We start from the raw sequence: 24,197 nt of genomic DNA on the forward strand, positions 1-24,197 counted from the left end.
GGCGCTCTCCCAATAGACCAGATAGAGACACATAATTGGTGCTTACATAAAGCAGCATTTTGCCAGCTTATAAAGGTTTATTTGAAATCACACAGATCGATACCTCATGTTGCAAATTGCTTCAATAAACATGAAAGAAATGGAAAGAGCAGATAAATAAATTTAAAAGCACTTTATTGCTTTCGCCCATCTTTTATAGATATTGTCAAAAATTTCTATATATCTCCTGTGACTACTTTAATGATAAATGGTCATAGTAGTGCCCCATTGGAGATGTTTAGAGGTACACAGCAGGGGTGCCCCCTTTCACTTGATTTAGCCATAGAGCCTTTGATCTGCATTTTAGAAAAGAATGCAACCTTCATCTCTGTAGGCTCTATGACTGTTACATTAACAGTATTTGCAGACGATGTGCTGCTTTATATAGCCCATCCCACTGAATCTATAGGTCATATATTTCACACCTTGAGGGTCTTTAGGAGGTGTCAGTAGCACGAGCCAGGTTCCAGGAAGCATGGCACTTTGTTGGGCCAGAGATCAGTTTACGTATTTGGGAGTTAAAATACCTTGTTATCTAGCAAACCTTTATTCTTCTAATTATACGCCAATAATTAACAAAAATGTCAGAAGAGCTGGAGGGTTGTTTGGATTTGCCCGTGTCTTTTTTTAGGATGTTCAAGCATGAAACAGATGATCTCCATTCCAAGACTCATGTATTTAATCCAAGCACTGCCCTTGTTCATCACATTAAAAGATCTACGACGTCTTTAGAAGATTTTCAGAAACTTAATTTGGCACGGGAAAAGACCTAAAATAAGTCTTTTAAAACTACAGCCACCCAAATTGAATGGGGTGATTGGATTCCCTGATATTCACGTGTATAATAGAGTGGCAATGTTTAGGTATTTAGCTGATTAGGTCCATGGTTGTGACAATGATGCAAATATTCCCTGGAAAGGGAGTTTTTAGAAGAGAGAAATTTACTTTCTTTTCTCCACCTCCACGATCAGGAAGTCTCATCCTCTATACGAGATAATCCTTTACTATGGAATACAAGGAAGATATGGCACATTGTAAGACATAAATAGGGACTGAACTCCATTAAATCATTATTCCTTCCGTTTTTGGGCAACCCTGAATTTCAAAATGGCTTGGCTGTCTATCCATTGACAATTTAGCGGGTGGGAGGTATTATTAATCTGGGAAGTTTAGTAAATAGAAGCTCACATCAAGTACTGACATTCACTGAGGCTATGGAGAGATATGGAACTTTGTCAGGCTACACCCTGGCTTTCCTGCAAGCCAAACACTACATCAGTTCTGTGGTTAGAGTGTTTTCTGATGGCGACTGGGAGAATCCAGTGGATACCCTTATGTCCCAACCCCCTATAATTAAGAAGGCCATCTCAATCTATTACCAACTTTTTAAAGTAACGTGGACCATATGTCTTCCTCCAGGGGATTATCACTATGGTTATTAATATTTCCCACTTACTGTCGAGGACCTTCTTGCTATTCTCAATACTTCATGAAGACCCCTTATATTATCTATGTACAGTATTTGGAAACGTTTCTAAGCATTTTTCATAGGACATATCGGTCTCCACACAGAAGTTTTCTCATGGGGGGGTTCTACATCTCATTCCTGTTATAGATACGGAGCGAGTTATGCAGCTCTATACCATTGTTTTTCGTCATGGCCACTAATCAGGAGATTTTGGCTTCAAGTTAAGAATTATGCAGAGGCCTTTCTACTTATTATGTTCCTTTCACAGCAGAGTGGGCGATATACGGCCTTCTCCCTACTAATATAAGGGGGGGTAAGCGTTTATTGTTAGCAGTTAACACAGCAGCCCGAAAGACAATATTACATGAGTGGATATCGTCATCTTCTCCGTCATTCTCATTATTTATGTCTAAATTGTTTCATCTCTTCTGTATGGATTGGATTGAGGTAATACTAGATAATGAATCCAAAGAAGAAAAACATTTTATCATGTGGGAGAGTTATATATTTACTCTGTCTTTGGCCATGAGGCGTCAAATACATGGTTGTCTTAAAAACACATTAGTATTTGCTACGAGTCCTAGCTAATGATCCCCCAACACAGATTATTCCTACCAATACTTGGCACACTTTGTAGGATGAGTGGTGTATGGGGGCTGTGGAGTCTCTGGAGGGGGTTGGGGGAGAGTAATAATAATTTTTACCTTTCTCTTTATTTTCTTTAATTTTTACGAACCATTATAAGTGTTGTTACACAATATTTGGGTAATTGTTTTTTTGTTTTAAATATGTAACAACAATTTACAATGTCTATTACCCTTGAAAAATTGTCCAAGGCACCGTTTGTCACAATTGTATTATCCAGCTAATTTCCTTTTAATTTTTGTTAAGAATACTTTCATTTGTAACAATGAGTATTAATATTTTTATTCTGTAAAATTGCTTGTATAACGCTTTAATAAAAAAAAAAAAACACTATTATTATAAAATAAACACACACATGGGTAGTGAACTGTACAAGAGGGGTATCAATGGTAGCCCTATATTCGCTAGCCTGTCGGATAGTTGGAAGCAAATAATCCGCATGGCAGTTAAAAAAGGACTCAAAGATGAAACCTCCAGAAACCTTGGATGACCACCCCGCTGACCAATACGTTTCAACGATGTCTGACGTATTTTTCGAGGTGGAATACCCCATGGATCTGTACTTGGACCAGTGTTTCTTAATATCTTTATTGGTAACATTGCAAATGGCAAAGGAAACTATGCCTTATTGCAGATGACAGAAAGGTATGCAACAGGGTATACACACCAGGAGGGTAAAACAAATGAATGATTATCTACAGTAGGTAGTCTAAAGAAATGGACACTACTGAGGAGGAATGGGATCTAGGAGTCACTATTTCAGGTGACTTAAAGGTAAGTAAGCAATGCAACAAAGCAATGAGAACGGCAAGTCAGATGCTTGGTTGCATAGGGAGAGGAATCAGTAGCAGGAGAAAGAAGCAATAATACCACCACTATATAGGTCATTGGTATGGCCTCATCTGGAATACTGTGCTCAGTTCTGGAAGCCATATCCCCTGGAGGATATAAAAATATTATATACTGTGCAAATACGGGCAACTAAAATGGTGCATGGCCTACATCACAAAACCTACCAGGAAAGACCAAAATATCTTAATAAGTATAGTTTGGAGCAAAGAAGGGTTTTTAACAAGGTACAGGAGGGAGACATTCTTAAAAGAAAGAGAAATATTAGAACAAGAGGACGTGCACTGACAGTGGAGGGCAATAGGTTCAGGGGAAATTTGAGGAAAATGACTTCACAGAAAGGATAGTGCAGTGGTTCTCAAACTCTGTCCTCAGGACCCCACACAGTTCATGTTTTGCAGATCACCCAGCAGGTGCACAGGTGTATTCATTACTCACTGACAAAAGATCCACAGCTGGAGATCATTATTTCACTTGCGATTCTGTGAGGAGACCTGGAAAACATGCACTGTTTGGGGTCCTGAGGACCGAGTTTGAGAACCTGTGGGATAGTTGATAAGCGGAATAGCCTCCCATCAGAGGTGGTAGAGGCTTGTGCCATTATATTTGTATTTAGATTCAATTTACTATTGTATGCTTTTGTTTTTATATATTAATTTATTATTTTTACCTGACACTAATTGGAGACAGCACATCCTATTTGCTTTCTCTGTATCTATATTTTAACTGTCTACATTTTGTCGACCTTATAATGTCTGTATTTTAACTGTTGACATTTTGACCCTGTTGACATTTCTACCTGTCTATATATTAATTGTCTAGACCACTGGTTCTCAAACTCGGTCCTCAGGTCCCCCAGCAGGTGCACAGGTGTATTCATTACTGGCTGACACATTTTAAAAGAGCCACAGTTGGAGCTAATTATTTCACTTGTGATTCTGTGAGGAGACTTGGAAAACATGCACTGGTTGTAGGGTCCTGAGGACAGAGTTTAAGAACCTGTGGTCTATATTATAGCTATGTCTTGATTATGTCCCAGGTGACATTGATTGGTGACATATAGACTATTTTGGCATTTTTGTTGTCTAAATACTGTACTTGTCAACATTAGTTTAAATCTCGCCAGTCTAATATACCCAACCCCATTATAGTGACCTATATATGAGAGAGAACATTCTAGTGACCTATATAAAATATAGACAGTATTCTTAAAGCTTTTGGAGACTTCTACAATTTCCGTTCATACAGGTTAGTTGGTAATATTCTCATCAAACATGACATTCATCACCCAATATTGTGTGTGTGTATGTGTGTATATATATTATATATATATATATATATATATATATATATATATATATATATAAATCGAACAATGATCGGGCACTCAGTGTAACTTACACCACAATATTGCAACACGGAAGACGGCACTCGGAGACTCTTAATATAAGTGAATCAATGCAGTGATTTATTAAGTCATCGACATTTTGGGATAACAATCCCCTTCATCTGGATGCATCCATGTGTCATGCCAGGAGTCCCGGCATCGGTAAGTGCGTTCACACTTGCTGATGCCGGAACCAATGTCGCGACAGCAGGGGCCATGCTGCATTGGGAAACAAGGCCCCCACTGATGATATCGCCCGTCGGACCTGCATGCATGCGTCAGGCACATAGCGGGTACACTCTACCCGATGTGGTTGATATATCTGATCTGCTGGATTGGACAACATATCCTCTAGTGTGTATCTGGCTTTAGATTTATCCAGATCCAAAACACGGGGGTCAGTGCACATCTCTACCTTTTATACACTTTTACACAAAAAAAAGTGTCAGGGAGTAATGCATTTCCATGTCACATTAAGCAGTCCCAACTCATCTTGTCAGCTATTCGGCTCAGTTGGGTTCATGTTTCTACTTTTCACATGGTCTTCGGTGGCAGGTTGTTGTGTTCACCAACCTTTACATGCAATATCAGGGCAGGGGGGATTCAGCACCCTTCTTCCACGACTCTATGAATATCCCTTTCAGACCAAGCTTCTGAATGGTGATGTTGCCGGGGCAACTCAAGGTCCTTTCTCTGTGTAAAACGGTATACCCGGTCCGAATTGCCGGAGCCTTGAACCTGGTTGCTACCAGGGTTATTCCCGGGTCGCCTGCAGTCTGAAAAGGTGCAACCCAGGCTGTGCAACCCGGGTTACAGCAAAAGTATTCATTGGCGGTACAGGAGCACTGTCACCCATTTTCATGACTCGTCTTTGTGAGCCTGTAACAAAACATCCACTTCTAATGACTCACACATTTGGGAGGGCAGACACGGGTTCTGTGTGAAAGGGGTCGACCCAGGAATAACCCAGGACCAAGGTACAATGTGAAAGGGATTTTGGAGCTGTGGGTCCAACCTGTGTTCAATAAACCTGGAAAAAGTAGGGTGAAGCCCCAGCTTTGGTCCGAAAGTGGTACAAGTCTGGGCCCAGAAGTTTCATTTGGTGCCATCTTCAAGCCAAATTCAGCTCCAGGCTTTACAACAGATACTGGATTAGCAGTTCTATTGCTGCCACTTCCGGAGCTCAGGGGTAGCGCTGCACTGCCGCACTCCATATGATGATTGTTTGGAACTTACTGTATTATTAGCCAACCTATATTTTAGGTTTAGAAGACCTTTAAGAAAAAGCTTGCTACTGTAGGATCTTCTCCTATTCCCTCTCTTTGTGATCACGAAGTAAGGGTCATAAAACCCCCGGAGAATACAAGTATTTACCCCAGTGTCTGTCAGACAAGTTCTCTGTGACTACTCTTCACCACGCAGGTTTTCTAAGATATTGTGTTCTCTGGCCCCTGTAGGTGCAGAATCACATTAGGCTAATCCCTCACATGTGCGTGAGCAGGACCCCCATTTTGAAACATTTGCTGCAATAACACTTGCAGCACAACATAGGAAGTACAGTATATACTTGTAAATCCATTATACAAAAACTTGTGTGGCAAAAAAAGTGAGGTGAGGCTTGACCTCTAGAATATACTGTGTTACCCTGTTGAAGTCATTGAAACCTTTCATAAGGGCATATTCAATTGGGGGGCGAGAATAGCAAAAATCCTGCACCCGCAGGTGATTAATTTTTCCTATTCAATTAGGAGCGGGGTCTTTGTTTTTCTGAGCGCCGGGAGATTCTATTTTGCGCACCTCCAGAGTACAACCAATTTTTCCTAAAGTCCATAATTTTTGGAATAATGGTCGAGAAATGCTCTGGGACCCCAGCGGCACCCCTCCTAATGACTAATCAAGCAATTGGAAGTTTCCAATTAGCTTAGTCAGTAATACTCACCTTCCAAAGAGCTGTCTTCTCTCTCGTGTTGGGACCCGATCTCCTGCAGCAGCGGTGAGTATGTCCGTGTGTGTATGTTTGTGAGCGTAAGCATGAATGTGTGTGTGTGCACCCCAAGTGTAAGTATGCCCACCCCATAACGGGCGCTGGGAGAACTACATCTCCCAACGGCCCTTGTGCCTTCCAGCAGCCCCCGGGACAGCTCTGAAAACCCTGCAACCACTTTTTTTTTTAATTGGATACAACGGGTATCGGGAGCGCGCATATCCGCGGTAATCCAAAATTGGGGGCGAGGTTTTTTCCTTGCTAAATCTCATCCCCAACTGAATATGCCCCGTAGGCTTAAGACTTGAATATAGTGATTCAGATATTCAACCTCTCTAAAGTCCCAGTTTAGAGACAACCTATATAAGGATTCTATCCTAAGAGTGGCAATTTATATCTCCAACTACTACATGACATCTTACGTTTTATTGTAATAATCTGTACAACTTTTATATTTCCCCTTTATTCTTTTCCATTATGATTTAATTATACCTAATAAAGATTAAAGTTTTTATTTTCTACCTGAACATTCATATGCGACTGGACCATTACATGTGTCCCTGGTTTTGTTAAGAGAATATTCAGAAACGACCATCAGTATCATTGTGGGAAAGCCACACTATACTGTAGATCTCTTCTTTGCAGTAAACAGAGGCTTGTATTGTATTGGTAATACCTTTATCTAATGGGTGTCATGGCACTTGGGGTTTGTTGATTTGGGTTGGGGCCCCTTAGGGCTAGCTGTATGTGCTGGAATGTGAATGAAGCTGGATGGCTTAATTATGCTATTCCACATGCAGGCCACTAGGAGTAACAGAGTGCTGATGCTGCAGAGTGATTAGCAGAACAGGTATTGAGAAAACATGCAAACTAGCAGAATAGTTCATAGCTGCAGCAGTATGTAGGATATCTTGGTGCAGGCTGCAATTATACTGGAACTAGGTGGCGGGAGCCCAACTAAAGCAGGCTGCAGAAAACACTGGAACTGAATGCTGGAGCACTAATGGAGCAGGCTGCAGTGAAATGCTGTGAAGCAATACTGGAGCAGGTCTGCTGGATTATACTGGAGGGAAACACTGAAAAGCAATTACTTCAGCAGTGTGCTGGAACACACTGAAGCAGAATGCCTGTGAAGCAAATACAGTAGCAGATTTTCTGGATAGAACTGGACCAGAATGCTGTGAAGCAATACTGGAACAAGTACTGAACCAGGAGCCAAGGTACTGAACCTCAGAGAAAGATGTTTTACTGCCAATGTGCTCTCAGCTGTTCCTGGTTTAAATAGGGCATCCTGAGTGCTGATAGGCTAGGTGACAAGACATGTGACCGGAGTAGTGCTGGGAGCTGGTTAGACAGACTGAATCATGTAATACAGTCCTACATTGCGGCGCCCATGATTCAGAACATCAGGAACTGCTGGGAGTGGAACATCAACCACACTTAGAGAAGTGACCACGGGTCTCAGGCTTGCCACAGGAGGCCAGCAGGAACACAGATGACTGGGCCGGGCCTGGACTCCAATGTGGATCAACAGGTTTATAATAGCTTCTACCACTATATTCTGGGGAGCACCCTCACTCAGGGAGTACAAATATATTATTAAATAGTGTTATAATAAAAAACCCTTAGCCCCTAAGCCAAAGACCAGTGCGAAGGAGAAGAAAATATTAAAAACAACCATATTCCTCAATAATGTCACGGAACCCATGTTGGTGAGGAACCCTTACCTCACCAACCGCTCCTTTTCTGTGTCTGCCTCTGGCCCCACCTCCCCCCCTTCCCGTTGGTGTCCCGCAGGGTTCTGTCCTGGGCCCACTGCTCTTCTCCCTGTACACTTCTAAACTAGGATAACTCATCAGCTCCTTTGGCCTCCAATACCACCACTATGCCGATGACACGCAACTATACCTCTCCTCTCCTGAACTCTCCCCTTCTGTCCTCTCTCAGGTAACCAGTTGCCTCTCCGCCATCTCTTCCTGGATGTCCTAGCTCTCTCTGAAGCTCAACATGGACAAATCCGAACTAATCATCTTTCCACCTAATAGAGTCTGCACTCCAACCAATCTCGCTATCACTGTTGACAACACAATCATCTCCCCTGTCCCCCAACTTCGCTGCTTGGGTGTCACCCTTGACTCCACCCTCTCCTTCACACCCCACATTCAATCTCTGGCACAATTCTGTTGGCTCCAGCTACGCAATATCGCTCGTATTAGGCCTTTCCTCTCCCAGAATGCTACCAAACTGATTATTCATTCACTAATCATTTCTCGGCTTGACTACTGCAACCTTCTCATAACTGGCCTCCCACGTTGCCATCTTGCTCCCCTCCAGTCTGTTCTCAATGTGGCAGCTAGACTTATCTTCCTCTCCCGCTGTTCCACTTCTGCTGCTCCCCTCTGCCAAAACCTGCACTGGCTCCCATTCCCCTACAGAATCTTCTTCAAACTCCTCACCTTCACATACAAGGCCCTCTCTAACTCTACTGCTCCCTACATCTCCAACCTCATCTCCTTACACACTCCCCCCCGCTCACTCCGGTCTGCCAATTACTGTTACCTCTCCTCCACCCTGGTTACTTCATTTCATGAACGTATCCAAGATTTTGCCCGTACAGCCCCCCTTCACGGGAATGAGCTCCCTTGCTCGATTAGGCTCTCCCTGACCTTGCAGAGCTTCAAACGTGCACTGAAAACCCACCTGTTCATCAAAGCGTACCCTTCCACCACATAACCGTCACCAAGTCTCTGTACCTCCTGCCTTAGCCATCTCTACCTCGCCTACTTCCTGCACTCAGGTCCCCCTCTACACACTCATACCTCATGTCATCTGTCTGTCTCCCCTCTCCCCTATATTGTAAGCTGCTAGGAGCAGGGTCTTCCTCCCAACTGTCTCACAGCCTTCTTCTCTAACACTTCTATGACAGCCTTCACCTTCCCAGCTGTATTGTGTATGGAGAATTGTGTTGCTAATTGTTACTTGTGCTCTGTTTATAAGTTGGTTACTGTATTGTAATGTAATGTTCTGTGTACCATTTACAGTATGTATGGCACTGCGGACCTCTTGTGGCGCCCTATAAATAAAATGTAATAATATTACTAACCCTACTTAATTGACAAGCTGCATTCTCATAAATATTGGTTAAGTCCAAAATATAGCTGCGCCCACAGTGTGTAGGTGGCAGATAAAGTTTGAGAAGTATCAACTGTCCTTGTAAAACAATAAAACAAATAGTGTAGCAATGGTTTTATTAGTGAATAATGGACATTACAGTTCAGTAATAAGCAAGTCAGAAATGTTAAAGCTAAAGGTCTCAATTGATGAACAGTGTTTAATAATCACCATTATCAGCACACAGGCTATTTTCTAGATGTGACATTGAAAGACCATGATAAGAAGTCAAGCTGTTGTATATGTGCCTTTGGTAAAATACGATGCAGCTCAACTGCCACAATGAATGGGTGCAATGTAACCTTTTCAATTATTGACGATGTGAACGGCTACGGTTAAACAATGACTTATTTCATACCTGAGGGATCAGCATTTGACTTTACAGAGTCCATGACAGCCAGCTGAAATAGACTACCTACCGGAATCATCTATACATGGCATAGTACATATACCCATAGTAGCAAAATAGTAACTGTTTCATATTTAATCAATCTAATAAACAGTGTAGTAACTCAGTGGAGTATGTGACTCTCACTGCTTTCTGCTATCCTGATGTAAGTTGAAGTTGATACAGAATTCATATAAGTTGAGGTATAAGGAGACAAAGTGTTTGGGTGCAGAACATCGATGTTGAAGAATTCAGCAGTAAAATAACCTAAGCATAGTACAAAAAGCTATATCATACAAGAAACCGGTTTCTCACAATATGCATCTTCTCTCATCATATTCCCCCCTCTTCTACTAAGTAATAATTTATTGCTGAATACTAAGGCAGAAGTCACCAGCAATGATCGGAGCACCTAAAATTTGATCTCCACTGACTGCCATAAAAATGACTAACATGTGTGACGTGGAGTTTCAAGGGGGTGATACGTGGCTGCTACTATTAAACAGAACAGGGATACTGTCTAGGAAACATTTTCCATTAAGTTATGTGGATTTTATGCTATTCATTTACAAATGCAATTAATTTCCAAAATATTGTTCCTGCCAACACTTCCAGTCATATTAAATGGCTACACTCAGTTCTTGTTCTACAATCTGGAGAAAAAAAAACAAACAAAAAACACCAACTGCTTTGGTATGTAAAGTCAGTATTGTATAGTATCGTTTTTATGTGCACTGATATAAACCACAGGCTTAAGAGGCATCAGGATACAGCTAATGAGGCTAGGTGAAGGTCTGACGACTAAAGAGGTCAAGTGTGACGGCACTCAGGAACGCTGGGATGCTGTTCTGGTGATGCAGGTGAAGATCAATGAAGTCATGCAAGGTCTTGGAGAAGTTGGTTTCCAGCAGCTGCAGCTTTCCCCCGGACGGGCTGGTTGACTGAAAAGGCAAGAAATGCGGAAAGGTCTTAAAATTACTTCTTCAAAATCACAGTAAGTGAAAGTAAAACTTTGCAGAGTTATTTTCTTTTTCTATAAAAGCTGTTAAATGTTCAATATCTAATTTTTCCTTCCTGCTCTTGGGGCCAGCTTTTGGCCTGTGCTATGTTTATAGTCAGCTCCATCTACCCAGTTATCTCATGCAACTCCGTGCAAACAAATCAATTGCTGGGTTTATGAAGTGGAGTTGGGACTTGACTGTAGATAGAGATAAGACTCATGGACCCGGCCTCTAAAAGATCTTGACGCTTCTATATACACATTGCAGTAGTAGAGCATGTACATTACAATTACTTACACATACGACCGGGGTCTTTAACTCCCCTCCCCCCCAACATACACACACATACAGTCAGGTCCATAAATATTGGGACATTGACAGAATTTTCATATTTTGGCCTCTATTCACCACCACAATGGTTTTGAAATGAAACAAACAAGATGTGATTTAACTGCAGACTTTCAGATTTAATTTGAGGGTAATTACATCCAAATCAGGTGAACGGTGTAGGAATTACAACGGTTTCTATATGTGCCTCCCACTTTTTAAGGGACCAAAAGTAATGGGACAAACTAAACAATCCTAAATCTAACTTTCACTTTTTAATACTTTGTTGCAAATCCTTTGCAGGCAATTACAGCCTGAAGTCTGGAACGCATAGAGACATCACCAGGCGCTGGGTTTCATCCCTGGTGATGCTCTGCCAGGCCTCTACTGCAAATGTCTTCAGTTCCTGCTTGTTCTTGGGGCATTTTCCCTTCAGTTTTGTCTTCATCAAATGAAATGCATGCTCAATCGGATTCAGGTCAGGGGATTGACTTGTCCATTGCATAACATTCCACTTTTTAGCCTTAAAAAACTCTTTGGTTGCTTTTGCAGTATGCTTCGGGTCATTGTCCATCTGCACTGTAAAGCGCCGTCCAATGAGTTCTGAAGCATTTGACTGAATATGAGCATATAATATTGCCCAAAACACTTCAGAATTCATTCTGCTGCTTTTGTCAGCAGTCACATCATCAATAAATACAAGGGAACCAGTTCCATTGGCAGCCATACATGCCCACGCCATGACACTACCACCACCATGCATCACTGATGAGGTGATATGTTTTGGATCATGAGCAGTTCCTTTCCTTCTCTTCTCTTCCTATCACTCTGGTACGAGTTGATCTTTGTCTCATCTGTCCATAGGATGTTGTTCCAGAACTGTAATGGCTTTTTTAGATGTTGTTTGGCAAACTCTAATCTGGTCTTCCTATTTTTGTGGCTCACCAATGGTTTGCATCTTGTGGTGAAGCCTCTATATTCACTCTTGTGAAGTCTTCTCTTGATTGTTGACTTTGACACATATACATCTACCTCCTGGAGAGTGTTCTTGATTTGGCCAACTGTTGTGAAGGGGTTTTTCTTCACCAGGGAAATAATTCTTTTGTCATCCACCACAGTTGTTTTCCATGGTCTTCCAGGTCTTTTGGTGTTGCTGAGCTCTCCGATGCGTTCTTTCTTTTTAAGTATGTTCCAAACAGTTGATTTGGCCACACCTAATGTTTTTGCTATCTCTCTGATGGGTTTGGCTTGATTTTTCAGCCTAATGATGGCTTGCTTCACTGATAGTGACAGCTCTTTGGATCTCATATTGAGAGTTGACAGCAACTGATTCCAAATGCAAATGTCACACCTAGAATCAACTCCAGACCTTTTACCTGCTTAATTGATAATGAAATAACGAGGGAATAGCCCACACCTGTCCATGAAATAGCTTTTGAGTTGATAGTCCCATTACTTTTGGCCCCTTAAAAAGTGGGAGGCACATATTGAAACTGTTGTAATTCCTACACCGTTCACCTGATTTTTATGTAATTACCCTCAAATTAAACCTGAAAGTCTGCAGTTAAAGCACATCTTGTTTGTTTCATTTCAAAACCATTGTGGTGGTGAATAGAGGCCAAAATCTGAAAATTCTGTCAATGTCCCAATATTTATGCACCTGACTGTATAATTTTGGAGCCTTATATAAATTAGGTTATCATGTTGGCGTGTGCATCACACCTAAAGGTGGACGAAGTGCTCCCTGGCTTCCGCAGCGCACTGTGCACATTAGGCGTGACTAGTATACAGTATATATTACTTATACATGCACATACACATCTGCGGTCTATTTTTACAAATGAAGTACTGTACACAAGGCAATATGCTTAGGCTCTTTAATAGAATTTATACTGTGTTTTAGCAGTCCGTTTATAACATGCATTATGAATAATTTGTGGGGCCACTAGTAAAATAAGATGCCAGGTCCAGGTTTGGAAAAGTGGAATTTTTGGTCGATTTTATTAAACAACTGCAGATCAAGCAAAAACTTGATGTAAGAAATGCATCTGTCACAAGCCTGTTACCCTTACATGTCAGCCAGATGTATCATCGTCATTCAGAGAAAGAAAACACATACTTTTTTTTTCTTTGCAAGGTCATATGGATGAACACAAGGAGACAATACAAGGAAGATCTTACAGAGCAGACAAAGGAAACTCGGCTATGCAACATAACTGCTTTGTAAAGAAATCAAAACAATTAGCATAGAAACAGCAGCTCACAAAGATCAAAGAGGAGACCCATTGCTCTATAATTGTGAATGCAGGAGAATATAAAGGAGAATCAGCACGGCGGGAATGCAACCTGCTATTACAATGAGCCTCGGATTTTAAGAACTATCCATCTACACTGATTATTACTATTCTATCTTCATTATCTCCCATTGGCCTGACTGATGTATGATCACAGGATTAACCCATGTAGTTACCCCAATGTTCTCTGTATATTGTGTTCCCATGTCCAGTACAGTAATGTGTTATCAGCTTCCACACATATATCCATTAGTATCCATCATACCTGTGTGCTTCCCTATATTTATCAGTCTTCCACTTCCCTGTACACAACTAGGTTTTCCCTTCAGGTCTGTTTACAGTAATAGTTACTGGTCCCATGGTCCAGTAGTCACGTCAATCTGTGTCACATTTCTCTATATATCCCTCTTGTCTCCATATTTACCTCTTTTATTATCAGATGACTGAATAATCACTCATTGTTCACTGTGGGTTCCACCACCATTATTTCCCACTGTTAGCCATTCTTATAAATGTCCCCAGAAATTGTGCATTCCTAACTGCTTCATCTCTCCTCCGATTCATACTGATCTATCAATACTGGTCCGATGCTGTGTACCATAAGACATAACCAGACCGGATGATCCTTGAAGTCTGAGACTGTTGCGCTCCACCAAACCATCACTGGAGTGAGTGTGGCCTATACGCATATGTAAAGGAAATCTATACACTGAATTTTTTTCCCATCTGTCCAGAGCATTGCTGGAAGACATAATTACCAGACCTGGTTAGATCAATGAAGACTGAAAAACAGGTTACATCATCTGCAATGAATTATATTTAATGTTATCCAACCTGAACATATGGTGTCACAAGTAGGATGGGTCCTTATAACAGTCAGAAAAGAGTGCAGGGGAGAGTGAAAGAAGACTTCCACTAAAAATGGAGCACAACTTATATTAGAACACCAGATGCTACTTGCCAACAGTCCAGCATGAACAGCAATCAGCAGCTCCCCCCATGCCTATAGCTAGTGGGAGAGATGAGTTGGTCAATGTGGTTTGTCTAAATAGGGCAGCGAGTAGTGCATCCCTGGACCAGTGCAGTATCAGGGACTTGCCAAACTGGTGAGAATACTGCAGCCAGGATAAGTACCATTCAGTATGAGCCAGCTAGGAAACATAACTGCAAAAGGTGTTTCTTGGGGGGGGGGTTTTGCCTACGTATGTTAAAACAAATCTGAAAAAGCACAGTACTTAGCCAGGGTTTGGTTACAGTTAAATAAAGTGAATACAACATTAAGTACAAAATGCCATCCAAGTTACTGTTTTTTGTTTTCTTTTTTTTGTAAACGCAATTTCCATTTTGATTAAAACGATACTCCATGTGAGTAACTGAGCCCAGCAAAACAGAAAATTTGTCCCTGAGACGGAGGCACCGAAAACTATGGCGGGACTGCGGTCTCTAGAGATGTAAATCAGAATTTATAACCTGAAGTAATTATATGGTGTTGAAAAATGTGGTTTAATTATCTTTGAAATAGCTGCATGAAAGAGGTAGGTCCCGGCATTAATGCGTTCTCGGAGCTTAGGACAAACTTGAAAAAGCTAGTTATGTGCAGGTTTCTTTTAGATCACTGCCAAAAAAACAATCTGTAAGATTTTTATTTCCACATCGATAAACATTGCTCGCTTTATGCCTTCAGCTCTGAATGCGCTGTAAAATGATCTGCGAACAGAAGCACGTAGCAGCTGCACGGAACTATACAACTTGAAATGTAGGAACAATTATTGAATTATTTATGACCGGTTATTACGCCAGTCTCTATCCAAAGCTTTAGCATTTTTAATCACTCCAGAACCTAAAAAAGTAAGTGTTTAATCAGCGGTTAGGAACAAGCATAGATTTTTACATAAAGACAAGAAAGCTATAACGTATTTTGTTGCAATTACAGGTAAATTAAGTATCCCACGCCAATACACAGCCATGTTGTGGGCTGAATCAATATTCAGGGGAGTGGACATGTTGGCTGTAGAGTGACACGAGGCATGTGACCCTTTACAACATCAGAAACCGTTATATATCTCTTTATGCTGTTTATTTAAGATAGGACTACTCTTACGAGTTAGCATTTTTTGTTTATTAGTCTCCTCCATATAATTTGCCACTGGCATTGTATGCAAATTAGAAAAAGGGAGTGGATTAGCATATAACGTAGTCAATATGGATCAATGTAATAGTGAATGCGTATCTATATAAGGTGACATGGTTATTTGTGTTTACAAACAATTGCCAAACAGTTATGGCTTGGATCTTAGGAGATTCAACTACTAGCCTGTAGGTTAAGTAATCACTGAGATGCAAAGGGCCAGCTGACTCCCCATGCAAACCATAGGGTGGGTCTCCCTCTCTCTGTTTACTTTCTCTTTCCTGTCAATACAGTAACACTAACCTACTTTAATAAAACATTGTGTGATGGATGAATGAAACTCTCTGCCTTATTCTTAGGGGAGACTGCAAACTTGGCCAATTTACCAAAGCTCCGAAAAGCTAAACTGTCAATTCAGTTATTATGAGGAGAAAATCGCCTCCATGCCCCTCCCCTCTGTGAACTTTATGGTAGACTCTCCGTCAATACATGGTCTTATCAGAGCAGATGTCATAACAGAGGATTATTGATAAATTGCAACAAAAAAAAATAAATCTTATTGCTGTGATATGCCACAATAATAGTAGTTTATTAATAATAATACATGGACCCCACAGTTTCCTACTCTCCAAGGGTGTCTGGCAGACTGCTAACACATTGAGTCCCGAGCAGGGCCGGATAAACAATAGTTCTGATGGAGCTGTAGCTCCAGGCACACCATCAAAATAGGCCCCACAGCAGCATGACAGAATTTTTTTTTTTACAGCATTCTGCATTGGCCGAAAGAGGCCCCCGGCCACATGCCGCCGACATAAATGGATTACATGACGGTGGCACAGTGGAAGGCTTCACTAGCCCTCCCTGCACCGCATACACACAGTGATGGAAGTGCTGCCCTGCCATCACCGCACCCTGGCCTGAAACAGCCCGGCCATGTCCACAGTCCGACCAGCAGTCACACAGCAACTCCGTGTAGGCAGCCCGGCAGTGTGTCTGATCCTCCTGATTGAGGTGGTGTCACACCTGCTAGCCTGGATGTCTGGCTGCTGCTGCTATTAGTAACTGATATAGTAGAATACATAATGCAGGGCAGGCTGAGGCACTACTAACAGTTAATGATATATATTTTGTTACATACTGTAAATATTAATAAATACACATATTATACTATATATGTATAAATGTAAACCATATATATATATCATGGATGATTTTTGGATGTTTGAAATTAAGAGATAGCCTGCAATGTTATGAGGGCATTATACAATGGCAAATAAAAGCTCAATATTTGTATAAGATATGAAGGGGCAGTTGCAAGATTAACATTTTCGTCAAGGTGCATACAAATATTATACTTACCAAGCTAAATACCCACACTGGACTGATCATGGTGCCGCGGAATCCCAATCACATTCTCTGTTTACAGCTCACTTCTGGTGTGTGTGCTCCATTACGTCAAATCTCGCGAGACCTGTGATGTCATTACAGGTGGTGAAGCAGCACTATGGATGGTCTGGTGTGGGTATGTAGCTTGGTAAGTATTATATTTGTATGCATGTATGTATATAGTGGGGTTTTTTTTTTTTTTTCAGTGGTCAATGATATACCAGGTTGTGTATGCTTCATATAAGCAAAGATGGGAAGGGATTGATGTGGTTGAATGTAGGCGGGTAGCTATGCCCTCCATGGTGTTAACCACGGCACAGACCACACCCCCACATCACTGGTCACACCTCCATATTAGTAGTCACACCCCCGCCATATTGGTCACACCCACTGCGGCGGCACACAATAGGCCCTTCATAAATTTCAGCTCCAGGCCTATCAGGAGCTTAATCTAGCACTGGTCTCGAGAGAACAGGTTCAGCAAGGCTCCTGGAGAACCATACTGCCATACATAATGTGATCTGTGCCATCCAAGTGGCAAGGATATGGTGACATGCATTGCATCATTACTCAGACTTCAGCTGCATGACACATGTTTAAATAAGTGGGCAGGCAGGGCCATAATATGCCCTTAGCTGGCCCCTCCTGCTCATGTGACATCATGACATCACGATGAGGGGCAGGGCAGCCAGGACCAGGAAGAAGCTGAAAACCAAGGGTGTCCTAAGGATGGATACCAAGGGGCATCGACGGTGCCATCCCCTAGACCCAGCACCCTGGGAGGTGGCACCACTCACACACCTGCAGTTACGGCCCAGTGAGCAGGATGCCGATGGTGCTCTGCTCTTCCCGGGAGTCCTGGAGGATTCTGGGAGAGTAGACAAGCAGTCCACAAATAGATAAATAATATATCTGGAATAATGCATGACCTTTTAACTAGACGTTTTCGTTATTGCTTCATTGTTTTTTTATATTTTTACTGAGATTTTCTAAATGTCATTCTGAACATGCCGAAATAAAGGAACTGGTAAAGATGAGTCAAAGAAGCAGTAAAAAGGGAAAAGGATGCAGAAAATAATGAGGAGTGAGCTGAAACATTTACATAATGCAAAAGACGTCTTACAAAGGCAGGTGGAACATAATGGCATCTTTCATCAAAGCAAGCATCCAAAGCATCACAGCAATCATCCAGACTCAGAAACATACAGTAAATATACACGCTGCCAACTTAAGTGCATTGTTCATAAAAGACTTAATTAGACAAGCTCCACATGGCAATTTTATACCAAAGAAAATCAAAATTCCACCTGCAAAATGCTTCTTATCCGGCACAGAACAAGCAGGTTTTTATCTCTTTAACGGTAAAACGAAATGTCTAAGCTGGCGTAGAAACCAGCTGCTCCAAGGTGAAAGGATCGTTTTCTTATACTCTTGATACAACTAAGGGGGATAATGCACAAATTTCATTTACTTTTTAATACTCACATGCTCCAATGATTTTAAAATCATTGTTATTACTTTTTCTACTGCCCTGTGGTGGAAAATGTAATAATTCAAATATAAAGCATCTGAAGAGACTGAGCCAGGTAGTGGTGGTGGTGGTGGGGGGGGGGGGGGGGCAAGACCGCATTAGGAACCTGCAATGGGCCAGGAATGTGTCCTTGGTACAGTAGGTAGAACTGTGCTAAGGAATAGAGGAGGAATAGTGAGTCTCGGCAACAGCAGAGAAGGGAAAGCACTACAGAGACCAGGTTGAGCTGCGTCACACCCGGCTCTTTCCGAAGTAACAGACGGCGGTAACCCTGACTCATCACACCGAGTTAGGCGCCAAGAGGTGGAATGTTTAAACTGTAACAACATATTTGTATAGAATAATGATTTGTGGAACCAGTTATGTTTTTATTTAAAAAGAAAAAGATTTAAAAAAATAAAATAAAATAGAGATTTATGTCAATAAAAAAAAAAAGTACACCGACTGGTTCACTAATTAATACAATAATTAAAGCGGTCAAAAAAGAAACTCTGCCACAGTGCAACTACAAGGATTTGGATAATTACATATTTATACATTCAGTTTCAGATTCAGTATTCATGAGAGAAAGATAATCTTGTACTATTGGTAAAACTCAGTTTTATTTAAGTACGTCTCCATTAAAGCACTGTACACTTCTTTGGGCGCCAAATAAAGAGTATGCGGTATATAACACGTGCTTGGATCATTATTTTATGCATTCCATAATAGTATAAAACTGCTAGTCAGACTACATGAATAGACAGATTTGTTTCACTAAAGTAACATGTTCTGTTCATGCTGGGTTGCTTAGCCTCCATTCACAAAGACATTACAGAGCTAATGTCAGTCAGGAGGAAGGAGAAGGAGTCAGTATCACCTGCTTTGAAGATTGTCTCCTACAGTTAACCCTGATTTTTATTCTCTATGAAACTCTGTAGAATTTATTGCGCTGCTGGAAGCTCCAGTAAACGTCTGTATTTAGCAACAGTGTGAGACATATTTACTAGTCTGAGGTTGGGAATTTAAATAATAAATTGTCATCTCGACACATGTTCGACTGGATAAAAATTATCAATTATTTGTACAACAAAGAAACTGGTGTGTGCTTTATACGGCTACAATGGGTCTTTAGGCTCCACTATATTGACTGCCATAAATATAATTCAATTTAGTTTTGTAGCAGTCTCTTAAAATAACAGACATATCTGCCAGTGAACCATTATCAAAATGTCTCCACTGATTCAGGCCATTGACATTTTTTTCCTCCCCTCCCCCAATAATCTTATTAAATAATTCAGCACGTAAAATAGGCTGCAAATAAGTAAAACAAATGGGAACATAATACATTTATAGTATAGGCAGAAATTTCTTACAACTGTAAAACACAGAATGTCATTATCTATCCCCAGTACATGCCGCCTTATATAGCTGAACTACAACACCCATTATCCTTAGCGGATATGGTTTGCTTACCTTTGCCTTAGACTCTATATGTTTTAATCAATACAACATAATATTCTATTGTCAAGCAAGTGTGAAATAAAATGACTATGCCTCTGTACCAAACACTCCAGGGCAGGTTATAGAGGTCAATCTATTGTTAAGCAAGAGAACACAGAACTCTAATTAACTTTTTGGAATCCTCAAGGCAAACATATTGCAGAATGTAATAGTGTCTTGTTATTGAATAGTTATCCACTTTTAATTATGTTTTAGCATATATGTTAACACATTATAATCTGCCAGCAAACTCAATGAAACATTACATCCACCCTAATCTATTTCTGTAATTCTCTATTATTGACATAATTGAGTGGGGCACCCAACCTGGACCTCGGCACTTATGAAATGCACCCACTTTGCCTTGGACACTGATAACTCTAGGAAAGCCTTCCTGGAGAGTCATAAATGGTTGGGTGTCAAATGCACTAGATTGGATGGATGAAGAACATTGCCAAACAATCAGACACATTGCTCCTGAAAGGAGTTCTGTGCCTCATAGACTCTCAGTAAGGCAGGACTTATCTAGGGAATGATGGGTGGACATATCCTTTAAACCAGACATAAAACAGGCCTTAATCAATATAATAAGCGAGAAAGTGTGTGTTTGTGTGTGTCCTATATGCACGGCCAGAGTTTTGTACCTAGCTCCACCAAATTTGGCATGTTGTGTAGTTTGACCAGGATTAGGCTTTTGCCTATGATTGAAGTTAGTCAGGGGTATGGAATGCTACACCGTCCCAACAAATATTCCATGAAGTTCCTGATTTGAAATTTTTGTTTAAGCAAGTTCGCTCAAGATGTCATCCAGTGCCTAAAGCTGCACTGATCTAAGAGCACAGGCTGATATGGATCAGTGGGGGGCTGGCAGAACTCCAACGCAAGAGTAGTGAGTTGGAGGATCAACTGTCACACTGCACCTGCACTGACGGTTACTAATTTCCTCCAAGCACATTTGCATATGCCATGGTTTTCAATGTTGGTCTGCAGAGATTTCTGATAGTCAGCGACTCCTGTTCTGCTGTGATTTCTGAAACTGCAGAGATTTGGGAAGCTATACTGATTTCTGTCCTGCAAGTCACTCTGCTCCTGATATACCCCATTCAAACAGTCAGAGAATACGACTGCCTGCACGGTCATTTACTCCTTAATTGCATTGTTATCCAGGTGTGAATGGCTTCTGTGTTCCTTGTCAAAGCTTTCCCCCTTTAGTATAGCACATTCAAACTAAGCTTAGATGTAGGTCAAGGTCCATTCTTTAACGCCGGGTATCCCAGCTAGTACTATATATCCACAGAATGTCTTGATAATTGTTATATCCAAATAATTGACCACATGACTGCTTTATATATGCATGCTTGTGTGTGCATGTAAAAAAAAAATTAAATATATATATATATATATATACATACACTACACAGATATCATAGAGGTAAGAGTGCAGCCATACGCAAAGGCAAGTTTATGAGTCATTGAACGCTCCACTGCCTGCCCAGGATATGGAAATATCCATAGATTGGACAGCAGAAGTAGAAGCAATCCGATATTGGAAAAGCAGTTTTCGGTTGAAGCCTCAACTGAGTGATTTATACATTTCTTTTTCTTCTGACACCGCGATTCATTTGCTTTACGTTTCAGTTGTAAAGAGAGAAGATCCCATAAAAACGGCCCAGTTGTGAATTTATTATAAGGCCAATATCAAGTCATTCATGTTGAGTGATTCGTCCCAAAGGGCACTGCATGCTCAGCATAACATATTATTCCGGATTTCCAGGTATCTATGATATATAGATCTATAAAGAACATTTATGGCTAATGCAAAATATATGATAATGGGAAAATGATCCAAATGTTGTGCATACGTGTATAAGTGGTGAAATGAATCCCTCCAATAATACTATTCTATTGAAGCCAACAATAGAGCATAATATTAGCACTCTGCAAGTAGCCACCACCTTGCTTATGCTGTAGAATCCTTGCAGTGAGTTTTCCTTACAAAGTCCTCATCTGCCAGCTGTTATTTCCATCTTATTTACTAGCATTTACGGCTGAACGCCAGAGGCAAATATAGGCGAATGAGGGGGAGGAGACAGGTTTAGCAACATGCTACTAGAGAAAGAACAGTTGTGACCCTTATTAGTAGGAAAGGATTTAACAGTTAATTACAAAAGTATGTCTTATTTAATGTCTTCTTAATTGACTTGTTTAATGTCAGTTTTAATCAACTTTGAATAAACAAGGGAAATCAGGGTATTATCAAGTTCCATTCTGATTTCACTTTACCTCTAGACAAATCCCTATTACTACAACGCAGGGTTCTCACCCACAATCCTCAGGTTCCACTTACAGGTCATGTTTTAAAGATTTCGGTCTGCGGAAACAGGTGGGATAATTACTGACCCAGCAAAATAGATTAACTAATTAAAGAAATCCACAAAACATGACATGTTGTTGGTACTTGAGGATTAGGGCTGAGAACCCCTGCTGTAAGAAAGTAAAAAAGGATCTGATCCTATTACCAGGCTAATGATTGGCACTGGCTGGCACTGAAGGCTCATACACACTTAACAATATGCTCCATGAGCGATATCGTTAAGTGTTTCCCCTGCACTGCCGGGCTCAATGTCGTTAACGATATCGTTCAGTGACGGCACCCTCCCTCATCCCCGTACTTGCAGAACCTGAGTTGCCCTGCAAGTACAGGCAATTAAAGACATCGTTAACGATTTGCGGGAGTGCACATCATTAACAATGTCTTGCATACACACTGGATGATATTGAATGCGAAAGATATCGTTCATATAGGGAAAATAGCATAAATGAACCTCCCATCTCCAACAGACACCCTGGAAAGGGAGTAACTGGCTTTGTGGTGGATGGGCAACCATCAGTACAGAGCCTCCCGTCATTACCCTAACTCTATAGAGGAACAAGTAAGAAATAGACAGCACAAGGTCAGGGCAGATTGCTTGGTTTTAGATACTTTAAACAGGCGGGAGAGGGGTGGGGGTGGGGGGGCAAGGCTGCAAATAAATGGACCAAATCAGGAATAAGCTGGTTGTGTATCAGAAAGTCAGGTAGGATAATTCATAACAGGAGACGTGCAAATTTGGCCTGTATTTCAGGCACCAGGGAAAGTGTGAGTGGGTGTATGTAGAGTGCGGCAGCAGTCACTGCATACGCCCAAACAGGGCCGGACTGGCCATCTGGCAAATGCCATAAGGGCCGGTGGCCTGATAGGCCGGTCAGGACTGAAACCTGGCTGAGCAGCTCCGCCTCCTGGTGCACTGCTCACCCGGGATACTGAGAGAAGGGGTCGTGCGGCGAAGGCCACGCCCTCGTGCAATGAAATCACACCCCCATGTGACCAAGTCACACCCCCCCTTTGCGCAAGCTTGTGCGCCTATGCAGCGCACATAGAAATTCATGCCAGGGCTGGTCTGGAGCTCTAGTCCGTCAATGCACCCAAATGCACACTCACTGGGACGCATAAATGGCTACGGTTATATAAAATGAGCCTAACACATAGCATTGAAGGGCAGGAATTAGGGGTGGACAATTGAAGGGTCCGTATTGATAATTTGTATTGATGCAATATCAGCATCATTCGGAAATCATCTAAATTTTTGTTTGTATCAAAGCAAACTGGAGACCCATCCCACAGTCACTAACAAAAAATCTGTGCGCAGCCGCCTCAGTAAATTAATGTAAAATACATTAGTAACTTATATATATATCATCACGAATAAGAAAAATTAACTATGGCGCAATAATATTGTCATAAAAATGCAATCAGCCATAAACACCTATTCAAAATTGTATCAGTAAGAAAGAAAATCTCCTAAGAGTATCTGAATGCATAAACATTCATTTGAAAACGCTTCGCTCAATATGGAGGATATGCAGTGTTTATCAAGCAGTCTTACAAGGTCCAATTAGTAGAGTGCCAATAAGTATCACTGAGATCTCCTAAAAGACGCCCATGGGATTGTGATGTCAGGTTGGATGGTCTGGATCTATTGCACAGTCTTGGTGTGAGCAGCAAGCTCACTTCTTATGCAAAGCTTCCAGCAAAAGGTCCCCGTCATCAAGCAGGAGCAATCACAGGCCCAACCAA

At 41.3% G+C, this 24,197-nt stretch overlaps 1 protein-coding gene across 4 annotated transcripts in view; it reads right to left on the minus strand.

The window, feature by feature from the left end:
- Positions 1 to 9,603: 9,603 nt before the first annotated feature.
- Positions 9,604 to 24,197, minus strand: part of MAD1L1 (mitotic arrest deficient 1 like 1) — an 811,364-nt gene continuing 796,770 nt past the window's right edge. For all 4 annotated transcript variants that reach the window (XM_088452027.1, XM_088452028.1, XM_088452030.1 and 1 more), the window contains one exon: positions 9,604 to 10,872. In XM_088452027.1, the coding sequence (XP_088308153.1) occupies positions 10,714 to 10,872 (159 nt within the window). In that variant the 3' untranslated portion in view covers positions 9,604 to 10,713. The remainder of the gene's footprint in view (positions 10,873 to 24,197) is intronic.

This window comes from Taudactylus pleione, unplaced genomic scaffold, assembly GCF_031769625.1.
Source record: "Taudactylus pleione unplaced genomic scaffold, aTauple2 ptg000032l, whole genome shotgun sequence".
NCBI classification, from domain to species: domain Eukaryota; kingdom Metazoa; phylum Chordata; class Amphibia; order Anura; family Myobatrachidae; genus Taudactylus; species Taudactylus pleione.